The sequence below is a fragment of the Dasypus novemcinctus genome, chromosome 8, assembly GCF_030445035.2.
Source record: "Dasypus novemcinctus isolate mDasNov1 chromosome 8, mDasNov1.1.hap2, whole genome shotgun sequence".
NCBI lineage: Eukaryota > Metazoa > Chordata > Mammalia > Cingulata > Dasypodidae > Dasypus > Dasypus novemcinctus.
This window is the reverse complement of record NC_080680.1, coordinates 5,091,824-5,105,446: the sequence shown is the minus strand read 5'-3', so window position 1 is coordinate 5,105,446 and position 13,623 is coordinate 5,091,824. Positions and strand designations below refer to the sequence as shown.

The 13,623-nt window shown below is 40.7% G+C and overlaps 1 protein-coding gene across 6 annotated transcripts in view; it reads left to right on the top strand.

Annotated features, from left to right (window-relative positions):
• Positions 1–6,292, top strand: part of LOC139439474 (serine palmitoyltransferase 1-like) — a 190,518-nt gene extending 184,226 nt beyond the window's left edge. For all 6 annotated transcript variants that reach the window (XR_011649327.1, XR_011649326.1, XR_011649325.1 and 3 more), the window contains 2 exons: positions 576–688; positions 5,809–6,292. Coding sequence is in view for 3 of the 6 variants with exons in the window: in XM_071216568.1 (XP_071072669.1) it covers positions 576–688; positions 5,809–5,985 (290 nt within the window). In the remaining 3 variants the exon portion in view is untranslated. The remainder of the gene's footprint in view (positions 1–575; positions 689–5,808) is intronic.
• The last annotated feature ends 7,331 nt before the right edge of the window (positions 6,293–13,623 follow it).

Below are 13,623 nucleotides of genomic sequence, written 5' to 3'. Positions count from 1 at the left end.
AATAGGTCTTAAAAATAAAAATAGGTTGAATGAAAAAGTAAGAAACAGAATAAAATGAATTCCAAAATGCAATACCACTTTGTAAATTAAACTCACATCACACAACTTTAGGTATCATTTAAGGACATGTGTAAGTGTATGGAAGATTAATTGGAAGAATTCATGCATGGCAGAGTACCTAAGATTGGGGCAACTGGATTGAAATGCAGAGTGTTAGGGGGAAATGATGAAATAAAACAAACGGGGAGTACTGTCCAAGCTGATGAGGCTCCTTTGACATATGTGGGGATGTGATTGTTTCAGTTCTGGACATGTAAGTCACCACAAACTCTCTGCAGTTCCATATTACACAGATGGTATTGGGAAGCTTCTCTTGGTTTCTTGTATAGATCCTTCCCTCTTGATCAACTCCCCAGAAATTCTTCAAGGTCTTGTAAACTATATATTCATGCTTCTTCAATTCTGAGAATTTGTCTCTGAGCTTTGCTCCCTGACCTCTGCTGTGACCCTCCTGTTTTACTTAGTTTGCTTAGTTTCTCTTCCCCTAATCCCTATCTCCCTATCCCCTTTTATAGGATATCTCCAGAGAAGAGTCTGGCTGGACATTGATCTGCAGCCCTCTCTTCCCCTGCAGGACACCCCTGCCCTCATCTCCCCACCCCTGCGCTCATCTCCCAGATGTCAGCAAGTGAGTCGTCCCCACTGTGACCACCTACCCTTTCCCAGAGTCTGAGGGCTGGTTCTGTCCATGATTGGACATCTGCTTTTCTCCTCTGATGAAGAAAGCACCAGTGGGAAGTATACTTACATACAACATTACATATCATCTGGTAATTGACAATGAATGAAATTGCTACCTGTTATCCATGTTATATCCATGTTAGTTTAATGTCACAAGAGAATGGGCAAGTATGTTCTGGTTTAATTTAGTTGGTGCTTCACTCAGAAATGAGACCTCGTGCCAAACTGTGGTTTGTAATGGGACAGGCCTGTCTGCTACATTTGGTTTGCCAGCTATTGAAGTGGACTGGGCCTGTGAGCACTGAGAGACACACGTCAGCATGAAGGGTTCACCACAGAGAACTCATTTTAAAGAGGGGCAAAGCCATTACTCAAAGAACAAAGCTGCTAACAGAGTCTAGGATGTCCTTGGAATCAAAGGGATGGAAGAGATGCCAGGTCTGAGCAGGGGGACTGGAGGCACCTTCATTAGAATGAACAGATTTTAGGCCAAAAGTCCTGATAAAGTTAGAAGAAAATGAACTGTGGAGACTCAGAGGAGCAGAAGGGCAGGTGGTCCAGACAGGGGGTAAGATTTTTTATCTAGAAGATAAAGACCCCAAAATGGATAGTCTAGACAAAAAATATGAATCTGAGGATTAGGGCCAGAATAGGGACACATCCCAGACTATTGCTGAAGGGGTCAGGGAAAAAGGAGTCTCCATTAGTCAGGTGCTACTCCCCAAGGTCAAGGGAGGGTCAAGTGGGTAGACCCAACTAGAGGTAAGGGGATGAGTTGGGCCAAGTGATCAAAGTTCACAGTCAGCCTTTCATTAGGGTACAGTAGGCACAGCCACAGATACAAAGACAGCCAGGAACTGAACCCAATTCCTTTAGCCAAGATCTGGATTTAGGTTCAGAAAATCAGGAAATAACTATAGCTTCTCACTCTACTGTCATGTCTAATTAATTGGCAATTCCATGACTACTAAACCTCGGAGTCTCCAAGACCAAATCCTCACTTCAAATTCACATTGCCTCCCTTCCTTGGATTATTTACCTTGGGCATTCATCACTTTGACATGTAATTTTTAAGAATTAAAAATTCATAGTTTAAAACTTATGTAACAAGAGCATCTTGCTTGCTCAGGGGGAAAAAAAAAACATGACAAATGCCTAGCATTTTTCTGCTGGTTCCATTTGGAAGTCATATTGGATAAAAAAGAGAGCTTTTGAAAGCTGCAAAACTTAAAGCACTTTCACTTTTTCTTTTACTTGTTTCTAAAGGTTGTTCATTGAACTGAGTCCACAAGTGACATTTCAGTTCATCAACTATCAACGCAAATATTTTAGGATGTGCTCTTTCCCAGAATTTGAGAAGGTTAAAGTGTGTCATCAAACTGTTACTTGTCTTCCAGAAAACCAAGAGCAGTTGAGGTTCATGTGCTCAAAGAAAAACTTAGAGTAATAATTCTAGCACTTGTAGGCACTTAAACATTGAATAAGATTTCTTCAAAAGTTTTTGAAAGCTTAGCCAAGTTCAGATTTTAAAAATTGCACATGCATGTGTGAATAGGCTTATGTGTCAACTCGGTCAGGTAACTGTGCCCAGTTGTCAAACAAGCACTGGGCTAATTGTAATACAAGGACATTTATGGACTTTCGTCATCAGTGAGTTTACTACATAGGTGGCTGATTACATCTACAGTCAGCAGGGAGATTGCCATCAGCATGAGTGACATTTTATGCAATCAGTTGAATGTCTTAAAAGGGGAAGTGGTTTCAGCATTCAGAGAGAATTTCCCAGTTCGTCTTTGAATAGCCAACGTCTCCTGGGAACTCATCAAGGACGTTCATTGGACCTTCACTGGAGCCCCTGGTTGCACCTGCCTGCAGAATCTGGACATGTGCATCCCCACAGTCACATGAGAGAATTTTATAAATTCTCATACTATTTACAGATATCTCCTGTTGATTCAGTTTCCCTAGAGACTCCTGACTAATACAGCATGTGATTTTTTTTGACTCACTATCACAGGTACAAATATTTTAAATTATTTTGCATGGTAAATGGGTGTCCTGATTCCATTGCTTTCAGAACCAGTTCTAAGAGATAAAAGCTTCCTTATATCACTGAGTCTTTCCATTGCTATTTCCTCCTCAAGATGCCCCTTTTCTCCCTTCATTTACTAACTACACCCGTTTCTTCCCAGGAGCAGTTCTAAAGCTGCCCTGACTCCCTGCTCCTGGCAGGTCCCTCTGCTGTGCAATTCCCAAGTTCTGAGCCCTCTGTTCCAGTTATGGCACAGGGTGAAGAACAAGTTTCTTTTGAGATGATGTGCTATCTCTTCCACTTGACCACAGGTTCCATTAGGGCAGTGGCCACTGCTTCACTTATTATTGGATCCTTAGTTCCTAGTTCAGTAACTGTTTGCTAAAAGGATGAATGAGTGTGTTGTGCATGCTTTTCTCTATGTGCTTTTTTCTGTCTAGCATGATCCACAGGAGGCTAGAACACTGCTGGAATAATAAAAGGGCTTATCCGCTTTGGGAAGGAACTCAAAGGGAACCCAGTGTAGAGTGTCAGAGCCCATCCCATTCCTGTGTAGTAGATTGGATAGTGAAACCATGAGTGGTTTTGCCAAGGACTGGCTCTGGGATAGTTTTTGAGTAAGAAACTCAGGCAAGAGGGAAAAAGAGCTAGAGGATTAAAGTGTTAAACAGACTGACACAGTGGAGAGAGGGGCAGATCCTAGGCTTAGACCAATGCCTATGAAAATAGGTTTGGCTATTCCTAAAGATGAACAAAGAGTTGAGCTGTGGAGGTCCAAGGAAATGTCTTTCATCTCAGGGGCAGGACATCAGTGAATCTGAAGGCAGAAGAGCAAGCATAGCAATAGAGAGCACCATGGGAAGGGCTCAATCATTTTTCCCTGCATGGAAGTTGGAAACAGTCATATCCAGTTTCAAGCCTTTTTTACTACATCCTAATTTCTTCTCGAAATTATCCCCAAACCGCCAATGGCATACATAGTAATTATTCATCTTTTTGGAGGTGGTGTAGGAAATTGAGCAATGGGTTTGTCAAACAATGCTCCAGCACTGCTTTGAGGAAGGATAGTCCTGGATTCCTGGTTACCAAGCGTCCACCGAGAGCAGTGAGGAAACAGAAAGCAGATCAATAGAATAGCTGATGGAAATGAGCTCCTTCTTTAAGGAAAGGTGGAGGGTGGCCCCTTGATAATAGGTGAAATATCATGGGATGCACGGATGAAGATGAGAATGCAAGGGATTGTGGCATGACATGGTATCTCATTGGTAAGTAGGAATAGGCGCTGGCAGGCAGAAGGCCAGCTGGGCAGTTTCTCTAGTTTCTGAAAGCAGCACAGTGTGGTCAGATCTGTGGCTCAGGGTGACAACCCACCAGCATAGGTGGGTATGAAAGCAAATAAAGACTAGCGAGGATGAGGCCAGCTGAAGCAGAACATAAGCCAGTTGAAAAAATGACTCATTTTTTAAAGGAAAATTCTACTTTCCTATAGCTTATGAATAAACTGAATGTGTAGTTTATTGAAAAAGGGGGACATTCTCAATATAGTAGACATATGAAGGGGGGAGGGCTGACTCCCAAGTATCCATCCCACCTACCAGTGTGCTGGATCACCCAGGAGGTATGGAAATAGTTCTCACTGTGTGTTCGATGAATGTGTCCTCAGACTACCAAAGAAGGCAAAAATAAAGAAAATAGATACTTATGGGTAAGAATCGTTTTTCTTCACTAGACTCTCTTCATACCTGGTTGGTACAGAATCTCTAAACAGTAACATTAATTTTATGATCTGACAGCTCTTCCTGATAATAGCTCCTCCAGAACTAAATATTATATCAGCAACCTTCTAGATTTGGCAGTGTGAAAAAGTGCCTGTAATTTGTATTACATGGGATCCTTAAATTGAGAAAACAGGTTAATTTTATCCTAAAAGGAGATTGATTGCTTCAGTGTTTACCATTCTAAATACAGTCTTTAGGATATAACATAATTGATTTCATGTTGTCTTTTCTTTTGATTTAACTGGAGAAAACGGAGTAATCACAAGATTCCAATTTCACTGACAGGTTTTTAAGAGTTAGGACTGTGGAGCTTTAGGATGGAGAGTTTTTCACTATTTGTATTTGTTCATCATCCTATAGATAGATTTTTACCTACAGATAGGTACTTATATAATCTCTAATTGGTAAAATTGGGAAAATATTATACCTTGTTACTTTCAAGTTGCAAAAATATTTGTGTAGGGAAAATAAAGAGAATTGATTAAGAATTGGCAGGAGCACTTTCTGAGAGACAGCCTACAACAATCCTCCTTATAGAGATGACAACTTCCCATAAATGATTCAACTAGAAATTGGCACAATCACACTTGAACCCAGGTCTTTTTGACCATTAAGTCCATGTTTTTTAACTGCTGCATTACACTGCCTCCAATAAAAGCAAAGAAATGCAATATTTAGATATTTATTCCTTTTTTTTAATTCAGAAGACTTTATTTAGCACCAGGATACCAGAACTGACACAATGAAAGTAAACCGAAGTCTGTCCTAATGGATTCATTTTTATATATATTCCATGACCGTGAAGTAAAGTGATGAGTAAGCTCTACAACCCCATTTTTTTAAGGTTTCCTCTTTTCACAATTTTTTGTCAACCAATAGTATTAGTGCAAAAGACATAGAAAACTATTATGGAAAATGTCAGGAAACGGATGCTTTAACCATTAATTTCTGTTTCCAAGCCTACATATGCAGTTTAGAAAAGGCTGGTCACCACAAATTTTGTAAGCTAATGTTTTTTAAACAATCCAATTTTCCCATTATGAACAGTTCTAAAAATTGTTTCATACCTCACTTCAGCCCTCAAAAACTTATCAAAGTCCTAAGGGGCCAAAATGGTTAAAAAAATAAAGGGAACTTATGAGTTCCTATAACTGTAAGGTCCAAGAGTATATCGGTTTCAGGTATAGTAGATCAAGATTTCTCTTCCATGCTCAAGGATTTTCTCATCCCAAGCGCTCTGCGCTTCTGCCTTCACAGGTGGCTGGTTCCCTCATGGAAGTTGAATATGGACATAGACGTTTCAGGCCCAGCATCCATGCAACAGGCCAGGCAACAAGAGATGGACCTCATCACCCAGCCATCAGAGAAAGGCCTGTCCCCCCTCTGCCTGGACCGCTGGGCCACACGACCACCCAGCACACCTGTTTGGCGTAGCAATGAAATCTGCCTAGGTCTAGCTGAGATGGGCTCTGAAGCTGAAAGTGGGGTCAACTCCACAACAACTTCATGGATATTTCTGTCCTGTGGAAGAAAAGCGGTGGCTCCTACACATGTACAACAGCAGGTGATAGGCAATAGGCTTACAACTTTAGGGAATTTCTAACCAATCCCCCAAAATAATGTCTAATTGTTTTTATATAATTTCTCCCATTTAATGGAGTGCCATTGACTTGAAACTGTGGGTGTAATTGAAATGATCCCAACTGTGTGCAATAAAAACACACTTACTGAACAATTTCAAAGGCTTATTATAAAGTGTTTATAATATTTTTATATATAATATATATATAATATATATAATATTTTTCATTAAAAGAATCTTTAGTTTTAAAAAATTAAAAAAAGTTTTAAAATGTATTCATTCCATTTGTTTTGTTTGTTTTCAAAGAATTTTTAAGCTGTTTTTTTTTTTAAGATTAACTGCTATAGTCTGAATGTGCTTATCTGCTTAGTTGGTTATTTTCTGGGAAATTGATAAATTCTGTTTGTTTTGTAAATTCAGTCACAACTCTACATTTTATAATTTTGGGGGGGCTCACAAAGGCTTAAAAACTAAACATGTAATAAGGAATAAATTCATGAAGTCCATTCTCCTATCAGAAAATTCATTGATGTCCACTGATGCTAATTGCAAATGAACCACAATGCAAAAAGAAATACCCAGTTAAATTTGTTATTTGGTAAGTCATCCTCTTAGAACATAAAATTCTAGATTAAGATGCTAACTTTTCTTCATGAAGGTTAAATATTCAAAAGACAACTTAAAATAAAACTTGCAATAGCCCTTTACCTCATTTGCAAAATAGCATCAGAAAACAAAATTTTCTGGTGTAAGTTTTAGAAATAATGAATTAATAATTTTTGACATCTCCCATATAATACTTTTGATTCTTTGAAATTCCATTTTTGTAAATATTATATTAAATTGTGATTGAGTTTAATCAGAGGTTGACTAATAAATCCAGTAATATATGAATGACGATAGAACTGCGATCTTCTCACTAAGATATTTGATAATATCTTACCTGGAAACTTTGGCTAACTGGACCTCTGATGACTATGAAAGCTCCATGTCCAAGAATTCAAGAGGAACAATGAGGATTAGGAGAGTTTGGCTCAGCAAATTGAGGCAATGTTTAAATAACGGAATATTAGACTCATAGGACATAGATAAAGTTGAGAGGTTTCAAATCCATGAATTTTCTGATGTCCGCAGGGGGGTTCTTTGACTTGTCCAAGGTCATACAACCCTCACTGGTCCTCAATCCCAATCACCCTTAACTCTGCCCCATAACTTCAACTGAATTCCAAGCCCCTTCCTTGCCTGTCTCTCTACCCAGACCCCCTTCTTTAAAGTATTGTAAACTTTTTATACAAACCCCAATTCACTGGGGCCCTACATTAAACACAAAGTGATGTGCTTGATTTAGGATAGATGTTGGGCTCGTTCCTAAATAAGAGGTATTCTGCAAATGCTTACTAGCTTTAGTAGACTTCCATGCATTTTAAGTACTTTTAGAATGTACTCTAAATTATGTAATTGGAGATATTCCATTCAGATATATTCCCCACAAAATATTTCTAAAAGAGATCTTAAAGTCAGATGATATTGCTGTTCTTCTACTCCTACAGATTTATTGAGCCACATTACTCCAAGAAACAGTTTTATGGAGAGTTTTTTTAATGATTGCAATTCTTCTCAGTAGCCTTACTTTCATATCATTAAATGCATAACACCAAATAACATGTGTAATTAGATTTGGAGAATTTCATTTTAGGAATGCTATCTCTAGTCACATTCGGAATCTCAAGGTGATGATAACTTCCCTTGCAATGTGGTATATATGCTTGGTAAGTGTGAAGGTTTCACAACTTTGTATAGTTGAAGGGACACCCAGGCCTGCAGAGAGCAAACTCATATAGACTATTTATTTATTTTTAATTTTTTCAGGAGGTACTGGGGATTGAACATGGGAAGCAGGTGCTTAATCACCTAACTACACCCATTCCCAAGACTTTTATTTTTTTTTTTTTTTTTTTTTTTTTATTTTTTATTGACTTTGTAATAATATTACATTAAAAATATATATGTGAGGTCCCATTCAACCCCACCCCCCCACCCCCCCTCTCCCCCCCCCCAACAACACTCGTTCCCATCATCATGACACATCCATTGGATTTGGTAAGTACATCTTTGGGCACCTCTGCACCTCATATACATTGGTTCACATCATGGCCCATACTCTCCTCTATTCCATCATGTAGGCCCTGTGAGGATTTACAATGTCCGGTGATTACCTCTGAAGCACCATCCAGGGCAGCTCCATGTCCCGAAGAGGCCTCCACCTCTCATCTCTTCCTGCCTTTCCCCATACCCTTTGTCCATTATGTCCATTTTTCCCAATCCAATGCCACCTCTTCTATGTGGACACTGGATTGGTTGTGTCCATTGCACCTTTATGTCAAGAGGAGGCTCAGATTCCACCTGGATGCTGGATGCAATCCTCCCATTTTCAGTTGTAATCACTCTAGGTTCCATGGTGTGGTGGTTGTCCTTCTTCACCTCCATCTTAGCTGAGTGTGGTAAGTCCAATAAATCAGATTGTAGGTGCTGGAGTCTGTTGAGGCTCAGGATCTGGCTATCATATTGTCAGTCCAGAGATTCAAATCCCCTAAATATATCTTAAACCCCAACATTAACTGCACCTCCAGCACATTAGCATGAAAGTCTTATGAAGGGAGATCCCATCTGAGTCCAGATTCATCACACATAAACACCATTTCCAAAGAGGGGCCATCTGCCCTGGTAGTTAACCCCATCGGCCATGACCATAACTCCCATGGGTCTCTTTAGCCCTCAAAGGAACCAATATCAAGACTTTTATTTAAAGGAAAATGATTCAGAATGGCAAGAGAACAGGAGGACAGGCAAGCTTGGGGGTGGGAGACATCCAGGTGCGAGCTCTGCAGGTAAGACTGTTTGACTTCTAGCTGAACCACCAAATCCATGTGACAAATCGCGGCATTGAGAGAACACAAGGCAGACGTTCTCAGTGGGGTTTTTATGCCTCTCTGTTTCTGTAGGCAAGCCGGTGCTCTACCTGCTTATGCCAGGTGAATCCCACTGGTAAACAAAGCAGCCCTGGGGACTGCAGGGGGGTTTCAACTTTAAACATTTCATCATTCCCACCGCCCTTGTCGTGACAAAGAGTCAAAATCAGGCATCCAGGTGTTGCAGAGATCCGTACAGTAGGTACCGCTGCTCTTCCTTTGCAGAACCTGATGCACGGCTCTGCCCACGGTGAGCACCCACCAAACCTAGGGGTGGGCGAGGAGAGCTGGGGGAGCCCCAGCCAGGTGCCACGTCTGCCAGCTAGCCCCCTCTCCCTGGGTGTGTGTTCTTTCTGAACATCCGGCCCTTCCTCGCTACCTGGGGTGGGTGGGGAGTGGGACCCAGCGATCTCTAGGCCCTCCTTACCTTTCACATTTTGCTGTCCATTCCACTAGTTCATAAGGGAAAAGTCTTCTCTCAGATAGGAAATAAAGACTAATTCCCTTATCCTAATTTGCTAATGGAGTTGGTTTCTTTTTAAATTATTTAGAAACATCACCTTACTATATATTGATATTTTATCTAAGAAATGAAGCACCACCGCAGGCGCTGACTCCCACCTGTGGTCCCGCGGTTGAGGGGAAAACAGGGCCAGCTTCCGTCACAGGCTTCTTCTAAACCAGGTACTGACTCGAAAGTAAAAATCGCTACTATTCTACTCTTGTAATTCGTTCCAAATCCCCACCATTTCTTACTTTATTTTCACTTTACGATCGACTTTAACCAGGATGCAACTATGTAATAAAGCTATTTCAAAATAGCTTTTCTTTCAAAGAGAAAACGGTTTACTCTTTCAAAGTATTTTTTTAAAAGGAAAATGTATGTCATACGTCTTAAAACTTCAAACCCAAATGCAGATAGATTCATTCTAAAACCAATTCAGAAAGAAAGGCCGAAAGCTAGATGTGAATTTCAAAAATGACTGGAGACTATTTCACAAAATTCCCAGGTTTTGTTTATGAAGCAACACAATTTTAATGCAAATACTGTCTCATCATCACCGTTGTGGCAGCATTAGGATGAGCACTGGAAAAGGCGTGGGGTATGGGGAAGTGGGTAAAACTTAATATCTACATAATATGCCATTTAACATATAGGGGACGAGCAAGCTTAATGTATTTAGCAGGTTTATTCATTTCATCAAAATATTTATTGTTAACCTACATTTTAGGCACAGGCACTGTCTAAAGAAGCTCTCCACCTCCTGTGGGATGTTAGTTCCAACCCTGCATTATGCATCCATGAAAGCCTTACAGATAAACGAGGACAACAGCTTGTGGGGAGCCTGTGTGGTTCAGTGGTGGAGTGCCGGCCTCTCACATGTGAGGCCTGGGTTCAATCCCTGGCCCTGACACAGTCAAAAAAATTTTTTTAAAGTTTGAAATGAAATAATTGAAAACTCTACTAACATTGGTTATAAATGTATAGGGAAATGAAAAAAACACTAAAATTACTGTTTAGTGTCCTGTAATTCAAAACATTAGAAACATTGAGCTGTAAAATGTTTTATTCTTGGTAAAAATCTTATTAATAGTAGAATGAACAGTGCCTGTTTACTTTTCTTCTCATATAACTGACAATGCCTTGGAAGAATTATTATGCTCTTTTCAAAGTTTGGATCAGCTTCCCACTTTTACCCTTTGTGAATTCAATGTCATGAAATATCTTGGAGAGTTTCATTAATGTGAATTTATTTCCTTATGTACAGCAAAGGGCAAAGGGTTTAAATAGTTGGACCCTTACCAAGTCCTGTTCTGAGGCCAATAAATACTCCAGTTCTGAGAGAAGACGGAAGGTTGGCGGTCCCGTGCTCCTATTAATCCTCTCCCACTTGCGGGGATGCCTGCACGCCAGAGCGCCGAGCAGTTCATCTAGGTTCCTTCCCTTCTACTCAATTTCACATTCTTGTTAAATTTCTGTAATTTATAGGAAGTTGTACATTCTTATAAATTGGGGAGCTGTGATTTTCTTAAGTCATTTGTATGTACGTAGTCTCACTGGTCTTTTTACTACATAAAAACATTTTAAAACTAGTTCTTCCTCTTTTTCTATTTTTCTCCTCTTCCTATTTCCACCCAAAGTTGCTGGCTCTATTGTGTCAAAGAAACAGCAGTGACCTTGGAGGGAGAGTGGAGGTCACAGCTGTGGCCACCCAGGGAGGGTACGGGGCTCTGACTGGGTGACCAGCTACGCCCTGAGGTTCAGTGACAGCGGGAGGAACTGAAGAAGTATCAACGAGAAGAGAGCATCTGGGTACGTTTCTTTATTGAAAATCACACAATCTATTTTTATTAGATCAATTAGAGAAATAGAATCTGCCACCTTTGAAAATGTTTTCCAAGAGAAAATACGGTGCATAATGCATTTGAAAATACCTTGCACATATATAACTCAGGAAGTTAAAAAAATAAATAAAACTATTACAGAATATATGGGAAACACATTTTTAAATATCTTCCTATTGTTCCTTCAAATAGTGTAGAAGTCTAAGAAATAGACAAGTTCTTATTGAGCTTTTATTTTTATTTCATTCAATTACATAGTAGTTTGGAATTGTTCTGCATAAATAAGATGAATTCATTCCTTTACTTCTCCTTTAATCTGGGAATTCTGAAGGAAACTGGATGTTTAAATGCACAGTACATGAGCTCTCCTTATGGATGAGTGAAGGCACGGCAGTGTCCTGGCTGGAGCTCAGGGCCTGCAGCCCTTCAGTGAGTGTGAGTGGTCATGAGGTTGCCACGCAGAGAGCGCTGGAGTCTTAACCCATTCACGTTCTCTTGCATCAGTGACATAATTTTTACTTCTAATTATATCTCTTTGGGAAAATCATTGTTTTTTTGGTTACGTTTTTGGATATTATAAAAGTGCTTAATTTATCATACATTTATTTAGTAGACATTATTTTTTACAGACACCAATATCTTGCTCTGCTCTGGTTAACAATTAAAAATTTGGTGACCAGGTTCTCTATAAAAGACACTGGAAAAAAGGAATATAATAAACACTGCAGGGTGTTTGCACCTTGACTTCCCCCCTCCAAAATAAATCATAAATGATGGCAAAATCATGATATTTGCCATTTTCTAGTTAAGTAGTTCTGACAAAAACCACAGTTAAGCATTATCATCTTCCTCTTTCCTGATTCCAAAGAAAGGACCAGTGCCCAGGGAAAAATACACAACAAATAATGTCTTTATTCTTCCCAAATAATAAAATTAGAGCAGGAGTCAACAATTGTAATATTGTTTTTACACAGGATCCATTACTCCCACTACAATATGAAAGTCCTTTGAAGACCCAGAATTTCCCACTGCAGCTCCAGAGCACAGCAAGAGTTGAATGAATGAATGAATGAATGAATGAATGATATGCTCTCTCTTCCAGGTTCATTTTTTTTTTTTTAGATTTATTTTATTTATTTATTTCTCCCACCTCCTCGTTGTTTGCATTTGCTGTGTCTGTTGTGCGCTGGTCTTCTTAGGAGGCACTGGGAACCAAACTCGGGGACGTTCAGTGTGGGAGGGAGCTGCCTAATTGCGTGAGCCACCCCCACTCCCTCCAGGTTGCATTTCGGATCACCCAAACTGAGGGTGACTCCTGCCCCAGCTCTGCGTTTCCCCAGCCCTGGTCTGCACCTGGCAATGGTGCTTAGAGCTGTGGGTGTCTGTTTCCCCCTCCTGCCTTCTGGGCTTCTTTCTCCTTGCTTTCTCCTCAGGCCTCCTGCAGCTGTCACCACTGAGGGCTAGATGATGGCATTCTCCTGACCCAAGTGGCAGGTGGCAGTCCCTGAGTAGTCACTGAGGCTGTTGTCTATTTCCCACTTAGGTGTGTAGGAATGAAGAATCAGAATGAAGAACCACCACCTGACTCCTTAGATTCATTGTGAATTTGCTTGTGGCTGCCTCATGAACCAGCAGACTTAGAGCAGGCGGCGCTCCCGAGCTCCCCTAGTGTGCCTTCTGTGGCAGCTGCTCCCAGTCTAGAGCCCCTCCTCTAAGTCGGTTCCGGGTGGTGGGCCTCTGAGTGTGGTCCTCTTGATCTGGTGCTCTGTGCAGCCCAGGAGCCAACAGGGGAGAGTTTTACTCCAGCCTGTTTTAAACTAAAGCTGCCTGCACCTTTCCTCAAGCACCCAACATACCCCGAGGGACAGACACCCATAACTGGTACAGATATTGTGTTCAAAAAGGGGTGGGCAGTTCAGGCCTGACCTCCCCCGGTTTAAGGGGTGTGGGGACTGGAGGACCCTCTGTGAGCTCTCTAGCCCTGCAGAGCCCTGAGCTCCAGGCAGGACACCTTAGCACCTTAGGCGCTTTCTCTTCCTCTTTCCCTGCTCCTTCCTCTCTTTCCTTCTCCTGTGCTTTTCTTCTTCTTGCCAATTATCTTTTCCTCCCTGTTCCTATTTCGTCTACAACAGAAAGGATCTGAATTACCAGGAAATCTAGGTCTCGTAGACTTCT